This window comes from Phocoena sinus, chromosome 3 (assembly GCF_008692025.1).
Source record: "Phocoena sinus isolate mPhoSin1 chromosome 3, mPhoSin1.pri, whole genome shotgun sequence".
NCBI lineage: Eukaryota > Metazoa > Chordata > Mammalia > Artiodactyla > Phocoenidae > Phocoena > Phocoena sinus.
In genome coordinates, this window is record NC_045765.1 from 78,702,808 (window position 1) to 78,721,751 (window position 18,944).

Below are 18,944 nucleotides of genomic sequence, written 5' to 3' on the forward strand. Positions count from 1 at the left end.
AATGGAACATTTCTCACAGAACACCTATTGAACACTAGCAGAACACCTCAAACATCTGAAAGGACAAGAAAGATCTCCAAGTAATGGGGTAGGACGAAAGGGGCTGTGCAATTTAGGAAGCAGAGCTGAAGTCTTTGCCCACGGCTGTGCAAACCACAGATTCACACTTCCGCAGCTGGCTTTGTAAACGCAGTGCCTGTGGAACATCTGAACGGACAACTGGTGCTCCCACGGCTGGGACGGGTCTGGCCTTAGCAGCTGTGGGCTTTGTGGGCACGTACACATGGGGGCTGGGCTGGGCCAGGGTCTGAGATGCCTCCATAGCTCCCACAGTGGGTCCAGGTGTGTGACAACTGCAGTCCTGGGACCTGACTTCAGCGGACCTGTGCTGGTGGCTTTGTGAAAAACAAAGACTGAGAAGCACCAGGGCTGATAGTCAGCATACCCATGGTTACAGAGGGGCCAAGGGCAGTGCTAACAACAGTGTGCTTTGTGAGCCTGCTCAATGGATGAAAGTGACATAGCAGAGTACACTCACGGGTGAACAGGCCCAGTGGAGGAATACTCAGTGGCTTCTCTCCCCGTGGGAGCAGTCCAATCCTGCCTACCTCACCCTGCATATCAGAAATGCAGCTCAGAAATGGAGCTGGGGTCTTCTACTCCAACAACTAGGGAGCAGACTCTGCCCTGGACAGGTCAGTGACAGCCACAGAGCAAAGAGGAGGCCCTGCTCAATATCCAGTGCAGGCTCTGGTCACCACAACGTCAGTCACACCTCCTATCAAGGGGATAACAGCCAGAATACACTGAGGAAAGAGGTGGCAGTCATCCATACTAAAAACAGCCTTCACACCGAAAAATATTAATGAGTTGATATGCAGGCTACACAGGGACGTCAGGGACGTTCCCACATAAAAATAGTCCTCCAAGACCACAGTAGATAATTGTTCTTCCTAAACTCATAGAGCAACAGAAATATAAGTAAAATGAAAGCAGAGAAACCACTTCCAATTAAAAGGTCAAGATAATTCCCCTGAAAGAACAAACAATGAAACAGCTCTCTTCAGTCTAACAGTCATCAAGTTCAAAAAGGAGATAATGAAAAATCTGAAGGAATTAAGAAAGGCTATTGACAGAAATGCAGATTACTGTAAAAAGGAACTAGAAACTATAAGGAGGAGCCAAGAAAAATTAGAGAATTCATTTGAAGAAACAAAAGCTGAACTAAAGGCTATGAATAGCAGAATGCATAATGCAGAAGAACAAATTAGTGATCTAGAAGATAGAATAATGGAAATCACCCAATCAGGACAGCAGACAGAAACCCAAATGAAAACAGAAAGAAAGCAGTATAGGAGACCTATGAGATAACATAAAGCATGCCAATCTATACATAATAGAGATCCCAAAAAGAGAATAGAGAATTGAAAATGTATTTGAAGAAATTATGGCTGAAAACTTCCCAAAACTAAAGAAGGAAACAGATATCCAGATACAGGAAGCACAGAGGGTCCTGAACAAGATAAACCCAAATAGACCTGCACCAAGACATATTATAATAAGAATAGCAAAAGTTAAAGAGGATTCTAAAGGCAGCAAGAAAAAAAACAAAGAATTAATTGCAAGGCAACCCCCCATAAGGCTATTAGCGGATTTCTCTACAGAAATGATGCAGGCCAGAAGGGAGTAACAAGATATATTCAAAGTCCTAAAAGGGAAAAATCTGCAACCTAGGATACTCTACCCAGCAAGATTATCATTTAGAATAGATGGAGAAATAAATAATTTTTTAGACAAGTAAAAACTAAAAGAATACAGCAATCCTAAACCTACCCTGAAGAAAATATGGAAAGGTCTTCTCTAAATAGAAAAGTAGCAAGAATCTGTAGAAAAGAGAAAATCATAATTGGAAAGTAAATCACTTAAATAAGACAGTACACAGATTAAAAAAATCAAAAAAATTCTGTGAAAGCAATAACCACAATGAACAGAAAAAGGATGAAAATGAAGATCCAAAATAGGACATCAAAATCATAAAATGTGAGGGAAAAGAATAAGAAAATGTAGATTTTTTTTTTCTAAAATGTGTTTGAGCCTATATGACTACCAGTATAAAGCAAGTAGATATAGAAAGGGGTTATCATACTTAACAAACACAGCACAAATCAAAAACATACAATAGAGTCACAAAAACCAAAAAGAAGAGAACATAAGCATAATACAAAAGAAAATAATTAAACTACAAAAGGAAAAACAAAAAGAAAAAGAAAGGGACAAAGAAGAAATATAAAATCAATGGAAAAACAAGGTTAAAATGGCAATAAATACATATCTATCAATAATTACCTTAAATGTCACTGGACTAAATGCTCCAATCAAAAGACACAGAGTGGTAGACTGGATAAAAAAACAAGATCCTACAATATTCTGCCTACAAGAGACACACTTTAGGGCAAAGCACAGATAAATTAAAAGTGAGGGGATGGAAAAAGATATTTCATGCAAATGGAAAGGACAAGAAAGTGGGGGGGCACAATGCTTATATCAGACAAAATAGACTTTAAAACAAAGGCTATAAAGAAAGATAAAGAAGGACACTCTATAATGATAAAAGGATCAATACAAGGAGAGAATATTACACTTGTCAATATATATGCACCCAATATATGTACACCCGAATACATAAAACAAATACTAACAGACATAAAGGGAGAAATTGACAGGAATACAATAATATTAGGAGACTTTAACACCCCACTCACATCAAAAGATAGATCTTCAAGAGAGAAACTCAATAAGGCAACAGAGATCTTAAATGATACAACATAACAGTTAGACTTAATTAGGACATTACATCCAAAAAAAGCAGAATACACATTCTTTACAAGTGTACATGGAACATTCTCTAGGATTGACCACATGCTTGGGCACAAAACAAGCCTCAGCAAATTGAAGAGTATAGAAATGATTTCAAGCATCTTTTCTGACCATAATGGCATGAAACTAGAAATCAACCACAGAAAAGAAATGAGAAAAAAAAACCAATTACATGGAGACTAAACAACATGCTACTATAAAACCAATGGGTCAATGCTGAAATCAAAGAAGAAATTAAAAAATACCTTGAGGCAAATGACAATGAAAACACAACCATACAAAATCCATGGCATTCAGCAAAGGCAATTCTTAGAGGGAAGTTCATAGTAATACAGGCCTTCCTTAAGAAACAAGAAAAATCTCAAACAATCTAACCCGTCTAAAAGAATTATAAAATGAACAATAAACAAAACCTAAAGTCAGCAGAAGGAAGGAGATAATAAAGATCAGCGAGGAAGTAAATAAAATAGATTAAAAAACAATAGAAGAAATTAATAAAACCAAGAGCTCGTTCTTTGAAAGGGTAGGAAAATTTACAAACCTCTGGCTAGGCTCACCATGAAGAAAGAGAGATGACCCAAATAAATAAATAAAATAAGAAATCAAAGAGGAGAAATCACAACAGATACAGTAGAAATACAAAAAAACATGAGAATACTATGAACAATTATATGCCAACAAATTTGACAACTTCATAAAAATGAACAACTTTCTAGAAACATACAGCCCACCAAAACTGAATCAAGAAGAAATAGATAACTTGAACAGACCAATCACTAGAAATGAAATCGAATCAGTAATAAAAAACTCACTACAAACAAAAGTTCAGGACCAGATGGCTTCACTGGGAAATTCTACTACACATACAAAGAAAAACTTATACTGATTCCTCTCAAACTCTTCCAAAAGATTGAAGATGAAGGAATACTCCCAAAGACATTCTATGAAGCCACGATCACCCTGACGCCAAAACCAGACAAAAACACTAACAACAAAAAAAATTACAGGCCAATATCTTTGATGAATATAGATGTGACAATTCTGAACAAAATATTAGCAAAGTGAATCCAATGGCACATAAGAAATGTCATACACCACGACCAAGTGGGATTCATCCCAGGTTCACAAGGATGGTTCAACACACACAAATCAATCAATGTGATACTCCACATCAACAAAAGAAAAGACAAAAACCACATGATCATCTCAACAAATGCAGAAAAAACATTTGATAAAATTCAGCATCTATTCATGATAAAAACCCTTATGAAAGTGGGTATAGAGGGAACATAGGTCGACATAAAAGCTATTTATGACAAACCCACAGCCAGTATAATACACAATGGTGAAAAGCTGAAAGCCTTCCTCCTAAAATCTGGAACAAGACAAGGATGCCCACTGTCACCACTTCTCTTCAACACTGTAGTGGAAGTCCTAGCCACAGCAATCAGACAAGAAAAAGAAATAAAAGTTATTCAGTTTCGTAGGAAGAGGTAAAACTGTCATTATGCAGATAACATGATAATATATATAGAAAACCCTAAAGACTCCACACAAAAACTACTAAAACTGATAAACTAATTCAGCAAGGTAGCAGGATACAAGATTAACATACAGAAATTGGTTGCATTTCTTTACACTAATAATGAAGTATAAGAAAGGGAATGCAAACTAGCAATCCCTTTTAAAATTGCACTAAAAAAAATACTTAGGAATAAATCTCACCAAGGACATGAAAGACTTATATGCTGAGAACTACAGAGCATTAATACAGGAAATTAAAGATGATTCAAAGAAATGGAAAGCTATCCCGTGCTCTTGGATTGAAAGAATTAATACTATTAAAATGAGCATACTACCCAAAGCAATCTACAGATTCAATGTGATCCCTATTAAATTACCCATGACATTTTTCAGAGAAATAGAGCAAATAATTCTAAAATTTATACGGAACCATAAAAGACCCAGAATTGCCAAAGCAATCCCGAGGAAAAAGAACAAAGCTGGAGGCATAAACCTCCCAGACTTAAGATGATACTACAAGGCTATAGTAATCAAAACAGCAAGGTATTGGCACAAAAACAGACACACAGATAAATGGAACATAATAGAGAACCCAGAAATAAACCTGCACACCTATAAATGATTAATCTTCAACAAAGGAGGCAAGAATATACAATGGAGAAAAGATAGTCTCTTCAGCAAGTGGTGTTGTGAAAGTTGGACAGCCCCATGTAAATCAATGAAGTTAGGACCCACGCTCACACCGTACACAAAAATAAACTCAAAATGGCTCAAAGACCTAAACTATAAGACAGGACACCATAAAACTCCTAGAAGAGAACATAGGCAAAACATTCTCTGACATAAATTGTACCAATGTTTTCTTGGGTCAGCCTTGCAAGGCAAAAGACATAAAAACAAAAATAAGCAAATGGACCTAATCAAACTTAAAAGCCATTGCACAGCAAAGGAAACTATAAACAAAATGAAATAACCTATGGAATGGGAGAAAATATTTGAAAATGATGTGACCAACAAGGGCTTAATCTCCAAAAAAACCAAACAACCCAATCAAAAAATGGGCAGAAGACCTAAATAGACATTTCTCCAAAGAAGACATACAGATGGCCAAGACATACAGATGGCACATGAAAAAGATGCTCAACATCACTAATTATTAGAGAAATGCAAATCAAAGCTACAATGAGGTACCACCTCACACCAGTCAGAATGGCCATCATTAAAAAGTCTACAAATAACAAATGCTGCAGAGGGTTTGGAGAAAAGGGAACCCTCCTACACTGTTGGTGGGAATGTAAGTTGGTGCAGCCACTATGGAAAACAGTATGGAAGTTCCTCAGAAAACTAAAAGTAGAGTTGCCATATGATCCAGCAATCCCACTCCTGGGCATATATCCAGACAAAACTATAATTCAAAAAGATACAAGTACCCCTAGGTTCATAGCAGCACTATTTACAATAGCCAAGACATGGAAACAACCTAAATGTCCATCAACAGATGAATGGATAAAGAAGATGTGGTATATATATATACCACATATAGATGTGGTATATATATATATATACACACACACACACACACACACACACACACACACACACACACACAAAATGGAATACTACTAAGCCATAAAGAAGAATAAAATAATGCCATTTGCAGCAACATGGATGGACCTAGAGATTATCATACTAAGCAAAGTGAGTCAGAAAGAAAAAGACAAGTACCATATGATATCACATGTGGAATCTAAGATACCACACAAATCAACATATCTATAAAACAAAAACCGACTCACAGACATAGAGAACGAACTTTTGGTTGCCAAGGTGGGTGGGATAGGGGAGGGAAGAATTGGGAGTTTGGGATTAGTAGAGGCAAACTATTATATATACGATTGGTAAACAACAAGATTCTACTGTATAACATAGGGAACTATACTATATTCAATATCCTGTGACAAACCATAAAGGAAAAAGAATATGAAGAAGAATATATATTATGTATAACTGAGTCACTGTGCTGTACAGAAGAAATACAACGTTGTAAAAAAACTATATTTCAATAACATTTTTTAAAAAAGAGGAAGGATAGAAGAACAAGGAAAAAGTAAGTAATTGCAACCATAATAGTTTTGTCTTGAAGGGTAATGAGGGACCTTGTCTATTAGGCAATCCTATGATCTTAGGTTTTTAAAATAATACCCAGGGGAAAGGAAGAGATCTTTGTCTCTTAAGCTCTAATATTAGTTAGGTCTTGGTAAAACAAAAATTTCTACTTGACTTGTTTGATCTATCACAATGGAATTCTTGTTCAGGCATTTCAGTATATGAAGTCCACTTGTTTTAGTATTTTCATAATCATCTATGTATAGCATTGTAAACACAACCTAAAACTCATTTAAAAAGCTTTGCATGATTGTCTTGGATTTACAATTTACATTTCAGGCAAGGAGAAGTTATTTTTTGATAAGACCATTTGTTTCTCTCTTAGAAATATTCTGGAAAACTCTCTCTCCTCACGGTTTAACAATATTTCTGCCAAGACCATGGCTGAAATGTCCTAAATCTTAATGTCCTTGGCTCCCAAAAATATAACTCATGACATAAATTAAGTTATTTAAAAATTTTAAATTACATTTTAATTTTGAGTTTTTACCAATGAAATGTGAACATCTAAGATGATCCTATGAAATAATTCATTAGCTTTATGAAGAAATAATGCAGTGTTAATTTCTTTATGTCTACATTTTTGAAATAGGAAAGCTTTGTAGGTATTAGCATTCAGATCAACTGTATTTTACTTCAAAGTGCAAAAAAAACCACATAAAGGTATAAATTCTATCAAAATTTCCTAAACACAAGAACAAGAAAATTGAAATATAAAAGAACACAAAGAATCATAGTACTTCAGAGACAATACACAAGATGATTCAGGGATGACCCTGTGCTCTCCCAGGAGTATTGTGAATTGCGTTTCTTTTTCACAATTTATTAAAGGCCAGAGAGATGACTCATGAGAAATGTGACAATATGTATTTTACCTAAACATGCATTGCAAAAGTCCTGGGGAGAATAGGCTGGAAAAAGAAAGAAAAAAAAAAAAGCCTGAAATTTTAAAAGAAGTCATATCTAGCTTAGACAATCCCAAAGTAACAAACTGGTATTTAAACTTCCTGATATCAAAAGCAAAAAAAAAAAAAAATTGTCTCACAAAAGAGAAACACAGTTCATCTAAAGGAAACTAACCTTTTCTATAGACTCTGAAAAAAATTTATGTCTTAGGAAACTATATTTGTCAGCCACTCTCTGTAATAGTTTCTAGGTAACTGCAATACATAGGCTCTTCATCCCCAGGAAATTTACATGGGATATAACCAATTCCCAGAAGCTCACCCCCAGAAGACTGCTCTGTGGCCTGACTCTGTGGGAATTTATTTGGCCGATGGATAGAGACAATGCAACTCTACACAGTATTTCAATTAGGCTAGTCAAAGAGCACTCAATTTCTCTATATGCAAGTAAACAATTTTTGATCGGGTCAATTAAGAAATGTCTGTTCCTTAAGAGGGAGATGGAATGGAGCTCCTCAGCTTAAGGACAGAGGGCCTGTTTTCACCATGAGCTTAGAGGACAGCAGTGAAGTCACTGTAAATTTCACTGCATATAACATTTTTGTGTCCATATAAATTAAAAATGGCTTATAAAATATTTTCTAAAAATAAACTAAGATCACCAGTGACATCTAAGCAAGGAAGTAGTTCAATGAACTAAATATAAAATTTGTGCCATCAGATGAGATTTTGCAGGAGCTGTTCTTGAGACATTAGGGACAGAGAAAAAAAATCAAGGAAAGATAAAAGTATTACAAGATCCAGGCAAGGTTAGCCTCAAACTTGGCTCTGATCCGTGGCAAATGAAGAGGTTTGCATAAACCCTGAGTCATACCTGATTCAAGAATAAAAGGGAGGTATCTTGCCAAAAAGCAAAACCAAGGAACTTGTTTCTAAGAAGCATAAGGGGAAAGACTCTGCAATTACCAGTTCTGTGTTTATAAATAGCATCATTCATGTCCCTTGTGGGCTTGTTATGGGCCCTCCAAAAATACATCCATGCAAATTTTATTTCCCAAAGCATTATACTATATAATAAAATGCTATCTTTTGAGGAAAAAGGAAGTGATCCAAGAGTAAACATAAAGGACCATACCAATTTTAATGAAAAAAAATCACTAAAATTCACAAAACTGTACTTTTCTTTTACAAGCAAACAATGTTAAATTATGACCCCGAATTATATTTTCTACGAATGGTCATCTTGTTACTACTGTAACCTTAAAATTAGCCCCCAGGTTTTATTTTCACATCTAGCTATTCAGTGCTACTAAGTGGGAGAAGAATGTTCCCACTCTATGTATGTCATGGGCACTCAGTCCTCCCAGCTAGTTCTGACTCTTGGAACAATCTTCCAAGGCAGCTGCTACAAGGGTACACGCTGCCCTGGCTACCATTCAAAGGCCCTCGCATGGGGAGCCTGTTCCCCTCCTGCCAACTTGTGGGTGGACACAATGAAGGCATTGGGCAGAGATGCCTAACTTCAGACATTCTGGGAATTTCCTGACTAAGGAGCTTCCAGTACTAGTTCACATCCTTCTGTAGGCAGGAACCAAACAAGTATCAGGATAATGCTCTTTGCTGTAATCCAACGACAAAAAGAAGATAAGGAATGGAGAGAACCTAGGTCACTAAAAGTGGTGCATCTGGCTTAGACATTTCAAAGTTCACACCACATAATAATAAATTTTAGACAATTTGCTAGCCTTTCATTTTCAGACATCTAAAACAAAGGGTACACACCAGCCCTGGCCACATCATAGTGTGTAAGGGGCAAGGAACATGTCTGAGCCTGCTAGGTGTCCCAGAAGAGTGACACATCACCACAGGCAGCAAACCTCACTCAAGAGATCCCCAAGATCTAGCCTCCCACCCCCAGCCTCATGCCACTTTTCCTCTTTACTCTGTACACTCCTGGCCTGGTGGCCTTACATCAACGTACCAAGCTCCTCCTTGCCTCACTCTCTTCAAATAAACTATTTCCTCTTCCTGGAATGCCCTTCCTTCCCCCCACTTTGCCTCGCTACCTACCCTTCCCACCTCAGTTTAAGAGTCAACTTTCCAGGAATTTATTTCTCTTAGTAGATCCCATTCTTCTCCCTCAGTCCCCCCAAATCTGATCAGAAATCTTACTTCCTTACATACTTGTCACAAATGTAAATAACAATCATTTGTTAATTATTTTAAAAAGTAGGCATTCCCCTGTAAGCTCCATGAAGGCAGGACAGAGAGAGTTCATCCCTTTCCTGCTATATTCTCAGTTGCTAGGCCAGCGCCATAATCAGCACTCAACAAGTATTTGTTAAAATGATAAATATTATCTAATTATATAATTGGAAAAAAATGTAATTCTTCAACCGTTCAACACATTGCAAGATAGTTATTATGGTCCACATTTTACAGTTGAGAGAAGTACATTTCACAGAAGAGGATTTCACTCAAGTTCACATGGCTAATAGGAAATGGCAGAACTCAGACTTAAACAAAGAACTTCTGACCTTGAAGCTGAAGCTCTAAGATCAAATTTGCTCATCAAATTAGCACATAGCCCACAAAGAGCATTCTAGCAGCACTCTGTCCTCAATGGAGCTTCACAACGAAGAGAATTAGGATGAGAACTGTTGATGTTCTCTCTGAACAGAGAACTGATTTATTTATGCTGCCTTCCTGATGTTTGGAAATTGAAGTAGCGTACTATGACTTATGCACATGGATGGAATGGTCTAAAGTACTTTCTTGAGTGTTCATCAAAGAGACAGAAAGTGAAAAGACACTTACCATAATTCCAGTGAGCAAACAGACTCCTTTCCCACAGTATGTGTTAGGTACCATGTCACCATAACCAATGGAGAGAAAAGTTATTGATATCAACCACATTGCTCCAAGGAAGTTGCTAGTAACATCCTGTTGATCATGGTACCTGAAAAATAGCAAACAAAGCCAGTCCTTCATAATTAATCTGGAGTAGGGCTTCCAAGGGCAGCTTGATTCAATACAGTGAATTTACTAAGTAGCGTCTATAAAATGCTCTATTTAGAGGTTTTCAAAGCTCATTATTATAAATAAAAGTGGAGTTCTACCTAAGCAATCTGAAAGACATCAGAATTTCTCAACTTTAAAAATAATCTGAAAGAGAAACTGTAAAATATGAAAATTGCTTTTCTCACTGGTTTAAGTTGATTAACGCACATTTATCTTTCAATCCTGCTTTGGCCTTGCTCACATCTCATCCTTCCTTGATGCCCACTGATGTGCCCAACTGGTGGAACAATATGCAGTGCCCCGATCTCCCTCCTCACCTTTGTACCAAAAGGAGCCACGGTGTTCCCTTTGCTACCTTTATTTCTTAATGGGCCAACTCCTAGTCATCTTTCAAAATAAGTTCAGGTGGGAGCCTCTTCTGTCTACGCTCCTCCCAGCCCATTTCTCGGGCTCCCTCAGTATCCCATATATTCCTCCATCACAGGACTACATTGTAACTGTCTACCTGGAGGTCCTGTACTAGCCATCCTCCTTGAAGGTGGAAAATGTACCTTTGATTGCATAATCCATGCCCAGAACTGGAGCTTAATATAAGTTATTACCTCACCAGATACACACAAAGAGTTTATAGTCAAAAAGAGGGAGAGGGATGCAATTTATCCTCATTATTCTATGAGGTGTCAAATTTTTCTAATGAGAAGAAGGATTTTTATATCAGAAACAGATATAAAATTTTGCTTGAAGTATCAGTGTTAAACAGTAACCCTGGCCCATCGTGGGGCACTATTATCCACCATGCATACAACTGTGAGGCCATGCAAGTTGTTACTTTAGAGAAACTTGCCCTGGATGCATGCTCTGTGTAGTCATGGGGCAGAGTAGCCCTCCTCCATGGCAGTCACACCCCAGACTCTCTCTGGTCACTAGAGACATTCCTTGCTCTTCATCCAACTTCTGTAAGGACCACCCTTTCTTCCCAGCTCTCAGATACCACTGGGGATGGCTTTCCCTTCCTTATTTCTTGCCCTCCAAAGCATGCTGATAATCCCCTAGCTTGCACTCACTCAGTCCTGCCTTTCAGCTCGAGAATATGTCTGTGTAGCCAGAGCTGTGGAGGCAAGGAGGCTGCCCCATGACCTGAGCCCCAGGATTGATTCCATATACAACCTACATTGGGCCAGTGCATTCTCTCTCTCTCTCTTTTTTTTTCTGTTCTTCATATCATTCCAAGGCTTCTGCATCTATAGCCCAAAGTGCAGGAAGTTTATAGAGTATAAGCTTTCCTCTGCAGTATCACACCTCTGAAGGGGAGACTGTGGATCTTGCCTCTGTCTTTGGATACAGAAAGGCCTATGCTTAACACTTTGGTACCTTTGTTTTCTAACAAAGAAGAGAGAACTAAGAAATGGTATTTTTTGCTACTTTGGTCTAGGGAAAGAGAAACCTCTGCCTGGAGTGAGTGGAACCCCAGAGTAAGGAAGAGTGACGGCATCACCGTATCTTCAAAAAGAATATGGAAGGGCACGCACACAGGCAGCCAGCCCTGCTGAGGGGCATCCTGTGATTCTCTGGTGGTGGGAGGGCAGCAACCTCCACCATTCTACCCCAGGGAACTGCCACTATGACTTAGATGCAGAGTCCCCTCTTCCCAGGATGGCTGGGTGGAGAGGCTGTCATTGCCAAAAGGAAGGTCAAGATGTACTCATATTACTCAGCCTTAAAAAAAGAATGAAATAATGCCATTTGCAGCAACATGGATGGACCTAGAGATTCTCATACTAAGTGAAGTAAGTCAGACAGGGGAAGACAAATATCATCTGATATCACTTATATGTGGAATCTAAGAAAATGATACAAATGAACTTATTTACAAAAAAAATGGACATAGAAAACAAATTTATGGTTAACAAAGGGGAGGGATAAATTAAGAGTTTGGGATTAACAGATATACACTAATATACATAAAATAAATAAACAACAAGGATCTATTGTATATTACAGGGTACTATATTCAATATCTTGTAATAACCTATAATGGAAAAGAAACTGAAAAAGAATCTAGATATGCGTATATATATATATGAAAAGAATATATATCTATCTGAATCAGTTCGCTGTACACCTGAAACTAACACAACATTGTAAATCAACTATAATTCAAAAACAAGATCAATTCCTAGCTTTTAAGGAAGACAGATGAGTGCATTTCCTCTGAGAAACTCTGTTAAATAACATGCACATAGGATTAGGGTGATGCGATCCATGCTGTAGTTCGGCTACAACATGAGCTACCAGGCTCTGTGGACTGCTCGGGGAGCCTGCTATGCCTGTGTGATGAGACTTCCATGGGGCCATGTGGTTTTTATTTCAAACAAGATCCTTAGAAGTAAGCTTTGGATGAATAACCCAATCATGATATTGGGGCTTTCTATGAATAGTCCTCATCAAGCAGTTGCCTGAAACAGGGAATACATTATTACCCTGGTGTGGATGTGGGCTACGTGAGAGAGGGGAGGCAAAAGTTTCATGGCCTATTCAACCTTTAATTGTGAGACAAAGTTTCTTCTTAACAAATCATGATTTACACAAAGATTTGATATTTATAAGAGCCAATGGTCCTAATTCCCTGGTGCATATGAAATATGTGTTGAGCCCTCACTATGTGTTCAACACTTGACTTTCATTTTCTCATTTTACATTGATGTTTTAAGACATGGACAACCTTTCTGGCTGAAAAAGCTATACTCTTGACCCTTTCTATATCAAAAAAGTGTCCTCAATCACTACCCACTTAGAAAATGTGACCACGTCTGTGTGATAACCTCAAGTTATAGCTACATCGCTAGTGACCAGGACACATCTCTAGGCACATGGTGTTCCTTTGGTAGAGCAACTACAAAGAGGAGTTTGAGATTTCATACTGTAAACAAAGGTCTTTAAAGGGGCACCTTCACTGCTGGTGCCCACAGGTAAATCTTCTCAACTTTGGCAAGGGTGTGAAAGTCTTTCTCATCTGTTCTTCCTGAAGCACTTTGATTTGGTTTTCAAAGTTTAGAGCAGTAAATGACTTTGAACGTTACAATAAAAAGCATTCACTGACTCTTCTTTAGTTACCTACATTTGATAAGTACACAAGTTTTAAATACAATTTAAATACAAATTGCTTCCATCCTCATTAAACTCTTCACCATTCTCAAGTATTATGTCATTATATCATTCAGTTATTATTTGTTATATGTTATGCATGTTATATTGGGTCAGATACTGTAAAGCTGTATTGAAGGGCCTAATTAGAAACAAATATCTTTCTAGGAGTTGGTATTTAAGGGCTTGGGTTTCAATGGTAAATTATCTTTTTTGCTTAATAAATAATTAACCTACCTGAAAAATGGCTCAGAATGGAAATATAACATTTCATACTCATGTTTTTGTTACATTCAGGTATACTTAGTCATGACTAGTCAAGAAGAGGCAGGTAATTAGGACCACATTACCTACTATTAGAACAATAAAGGTTTCTTTCTTGGCAACTCAGAAACAAATATTAGACTTATCAACAGGATGACGTTTTCACTTAGAACATTTCCAGGTTTTGAATTTATGCCAGAGTCACACCACTGCGAACGATTAGTATATACAATTTAAACGGTTAAAAATTTTCAAAACGTTTCTTACAGTTTAAGTTCACGTCACAAACTTATTCAGACAATTCCGACCTTCTCCACAAGGGGAGCTATTCTGGGAAAGACTTGAAGAAATGACTCACATGGCAAAATTCAAATTCTAAAGAATATGAATGCTTGTTTAATTAAAATATATTAAAGAAGATTAAAATTGGTGTAAGGAATGCCTAATGATCGCAAGCTTTTTTAAAAAAGGACTTTAGCGTTTAGGGAGAGGACTTACTGCTGTTTTACAGCATTACATGTTTTAGAGACTTAAAGATTGTAAGATCAGGTTTAATGTTTTAAAAGAAGTAAAATGTTCCTTTTCTTAGTTTCCATTCATTTCTTCATTCATTCTTGACTGTGGGTCTACCACTGTTTCTTAAATCCCAAATATGGCAGCTTTCCATAATATTTGTTTAAATTCACAAGGGTGATCTTTCCAAGAGCATTACTGAATTCTTCCTGCTCAATGAAGCAGCCTCTGCCCATCACTCCTGCCTCTCTCACAGCACCATTCCATAAGTAACAGGAGCTCTGGCCACAGTAATAGCTGGCAGTTATGCCATCCTCTTCTCCAGCTCTTTCTCTACAGGTACATTTCCTTCTGACTAAAACCACCCTCCCCCACCTTCCTAGCCCTGATTTGTACTTTGAGAATCTGCTCATAACTCCCCTTTTCCAGACTCCACATAGCATTTTTAGCATGGTACTCTAGGCTGGACCATAGGTCCTTTCTCTGTATCCTGGGAGCCTCTTATAGATATCTCTCATGCCATCAGTCAATGTCAACATGGGTCATAACACATATAATGTATACTTTGCTTATCAAACATGCCCCGAGAATCTAAATTATAAAGAATTTGAGCACAAAGATTATGCCTTACTCATTGTTTTATCTTCACTTAGAAGAATAGAGCAGAGAATTGGTGTTTATTGAATTAATTAATATGACAATATGAAACATTTTTTCTCAAACTGACTGGCCCTTGGCCACATGTTAGGCCTTCAGGATCACAAATATACAAGTACAAAAAAGGTATAGAAATGAGTCTTTACCATCAATCAATATTAATCAGATTTGTCATGTTATGTTCCAAGACCTGTAGGCAACTTATAAGTTATTTTTACACATGTAAAAAATATTCAACAATGGAAGCTTACAGCTGACAAACTATGTTTATTAATCCTTTTCCATTAAACATACTATTAATACTATGAATAGCAAAAATACCTTAATTTTCAGCTCTGATCTCAAATGTCAGCCTCAGTTATATAGTGAAAAGTATTATGGAGATTCAAATGCATGTGATCAATCTATCATCAATTCTCCCTCCTGAATCCACCATTCTCTCCTGAAATATTGCTAAAATGATAGTAAGGCAATTTAAAAAAGGTATAAGCCCACAATAACAAAAAAGAAAAAAAAAAAGAAAGAAAAGAGAAATCAGAGAATGAAAAATAACACATTTTTATACAAACAAAAGGGCATGGGGAATTCTGCTTCCAGCCAAGATGGAACAACAAAGGATGAATTCATGCTGCTTCTTGAAACAACTACAAAACCAGACAAATATTTGAAACAATAGTGAACAAGACATAGATAATCTAGAAACAAAGAACAATGATCCCTGAGAGATGGTAAATAGCCAAAGCGAGTCATAAAATTGCCCCAGCTTAATGCCTCAAGAAAGATTCCAGAATGTAGCTCAGGTATGGAAATCAGCAGAGCCCAGAGGTCTCCCCAAATTGAGGACAGAGCTGGGAATACAGGGAAGCCATGAGTTTATAGGGCGAAAAACCAGAGAGGAAACATCTGCACAGAGAGAGATCCAGAGATCTGTAGAAAGGTCTCCTTGAATATTCATCCAAGTACTTACTGATCGATATGCACAAGTAAAAGTGCAAGGTTGGAGAAGTGAAAAAACTATATGTAAAGTGGTACATTATCACTTGAAGGTAGACTGTAGTAAGTGATACAATGTCAGGGGAAGATAAAACTGTGACAATTTAGTTATAGTATACCTAAGTGTATAGGTATGCTATAACTCTTAAAAGAATCATTAAAATAATACATCAAAGAGTAATAAGTGATAATCTTATAAAGGATATAAGAAAGAATAAAAAAGATAAGCAATCCAAAAGGAGGCAGAAATGGAAAAAAGGAACAGAGACTAGATGGGACAAATAGAAAACAAGTAGCCAGAGGACAGATTTACCTAAACGTATCTGTAACCACATTAAATATAAATGGCCTAAATACCCAAAATTAAAAGGCATAGATTATTATAGAACCCATGGAAGGTTCATAACTTGGAGAAACCAGATGTCATGCAATGAGTGGTTAAAGTCCAAAGCTGAAAACAGGAGAAATTATGATGTCTAAGTATACGGCATAATAGATGCCCAGGTGCTTGCCCCTGCCTGGTATTGCTAGACAAATAACAGGAGATAGAGGTTTGTTCACTGAGGAAACACTGGAGATTTTGATCCAGGCCCCAGCTAAGGTCAGGAAAGATGTTTGGGGCTGAAAATGTGGTAATTAAATTCAAGTTTCCAAGCTGAACAACAACATTCCCAGTTTACTTTCTTCACTCCCTGTTCTTGACCCTATATTAGAACTTACTAATACAGAGAAAGAATATATTTCTTTCTGGAGAAACAGAATAGCTTCAGTGAAAAGACATTCATTACTAACAGCAAGCATTTTCTAATGAAAAATGCAGCTTTCTACTTATCCACCCATAGTGGATTTCAGCAGACACTAAGCTCCTCTCTCCATACAAAGTTTCCAATTCCCACTCTTGAACGTGAAAGACTAGCAAACGATCAGCACACATTGGAAGTATACTTTCTATAAAAAAGATACTGACAAAAATGGGATGGGAAAGAAAGAAGGGAAAAGGGAGGAAACAGAATAATCTCCAGACAATGGAGAGTGATGAGGTGTGGGACTCCTGAACTTTCTAAGTTATATCATGGAAGAACTAAAGGAAAATATAACATCCATAAAAGGAACAGGATGCTACAAAGAAGTGCAATTAAAGAATAAAAAAGAGGGACTTTTAAAAAACTTAAAATTATTATAAAAAAAATAATTGCAATACAATTAGAATATAAATTGGTAGAAATCTCCCAGAAAGTAGAACAAAAAGACAAAAAGAGAAGGGAAAAGGGAGAACAAAGAAGATATATTCTCAGAGAACACAGAGCATCTAACAACTAACTTCAAAAGGAGAACATAGAAGTGGAAGGAAAGAAATGATAATTTTTAAAAATTTCTTTAGTTTTCCAGGAAAACTGGAAGGCAGGTATCTCTAAAGGAAAGTTCTACTTAGTATTTGCACAGAGAATAATGAAAGACCTGTGCCGAGGGTGATCATCGTAAAATTTTAAATACTAGGAATAGAGAGATGATCTTTGAAAGTTTCAAAGGGGAAAAATAGATCACAGATAAACATTAAAAATGGTTGCCTCACAACAACAGACGTATGGGTCAATGGAACAGAACAGAGAGCTCAGAAATAAACTCACACACCTATGAACAATTAATCTTCGACAAAGGAGGCAAGAATATACAATGCAGAAAAGACAGTATTGTCAGCAAGTGGTGTTGGAAAAGTGTGACAGCCACATGTAAATCAATGAAGTCAGAACACACCCTCACACCATACACAAAAATAAACTCAAAATGGCTTAAAGACTTGAATATAGGACATGACACGATTAAACTCCTAGAAGAAAACATAGGCAAAACATTCTCTGACATAAATTGTACCAATGTTTTCTTATGTCAGTCTCCCAAGGCAATAGAAATAAAAGCAAAAATAAACAAATGGGACCTAATCAAACTTACACACTTCTGTACCAAAAAGGAAACCATAAACAAAATGAAAAGACAACCTATAGACTGGGAGAAAATATTTGCAAATGGTGCAACTGTTAAGGGCTTAACTTCCAAACTATACAAACAGCACATACAACTCAATAACAAAAAAACAACCCAATCCAAAAATGGGCAGAAGACCTAACCAGACATTTCTCTAAAGAAGACATACAGATGGTTTAGAGGCACATGAAAAGATGCTCAACATCACTAATTATTAGAGAAATGCAAATCGAAACTACAATGAGGTACCACCTCACACCGGTCAGACTGGCCATCATTAAAAAAATCTACAAATAATAAATGTTGGAGAGGGTGTGGAGAAAAGGGAGCCCTCCTCCACTGTTGTTGGGAATGTAAACTGGTGCAGCCATTATGGAAAACACTATGGAGGTTCCTCAAAAAACTAAAGATAGAGTTGCCATATAATACAGCAATCCCGCTCCTGAGCATATATCCAGACTATATAAAAGCTATACTTTTCGAAAGCTATAATTCAAAAAGATACATGCACCCCTATGGTCATAGCAGCTCTATTTACAATAGGCAAGACATGGAAACAACCTAAATGTCCACTGACAGACGAATGGATAAAGAAGATGTGGCATATATATACATACATATACATACAGGTACAATGGACTATCACTCAGCCATAAAAAAGGATGAAATAATGCCATTTGCAGCATCATGGATGGACTTAGAGATTATCACACTAAGCGAAGTAAGTCAGAAAGAAAAAGACAAATACCATCTGATAGCACTTATATGTGGAATCTAAAACACGAGCCAAATGAACATATCTATGAAACAGAAACAGACTCACAGATATAGAGAACAGACTTGTGGTTGCCAAGGGGGAGGGGGTGGGAGAGGGAAGGACTACAAGTTTGGAATTAG

The 18,944-nt window shown here is 37.1% G+C and overlaps 1 protein-coding gene across 3 annotated transcripts in view; it reads right to left on the bottom strand.

Annotated features, from left to right (window-relative positions):
* KCNN2 (potassium calcium-activated channel subfamily N member 2) overlaps window positions 1-18,944 on the bottom strand; it is a 178,862-nt gene that overhangs the window by 35,012 nt on the left and 124,906 nt on the right. For all 3 annotated transcript variants that reach the window (XM_032627156.1, XM_032627154.1, XM_032627155.1), the window contains one exon: window positions 10,290-10,431. In XM_032627156.1, the coding sequence (XP_032483047.1) occupies window positions 10,290-10,388 (99 nt within the window). In that variant the 5' untranslated portion in view covers window positions 10,389-10,431. The remainder of the gene's footprint in view (window positions 1-10,289; window positions 10,432-18,944) is intronic.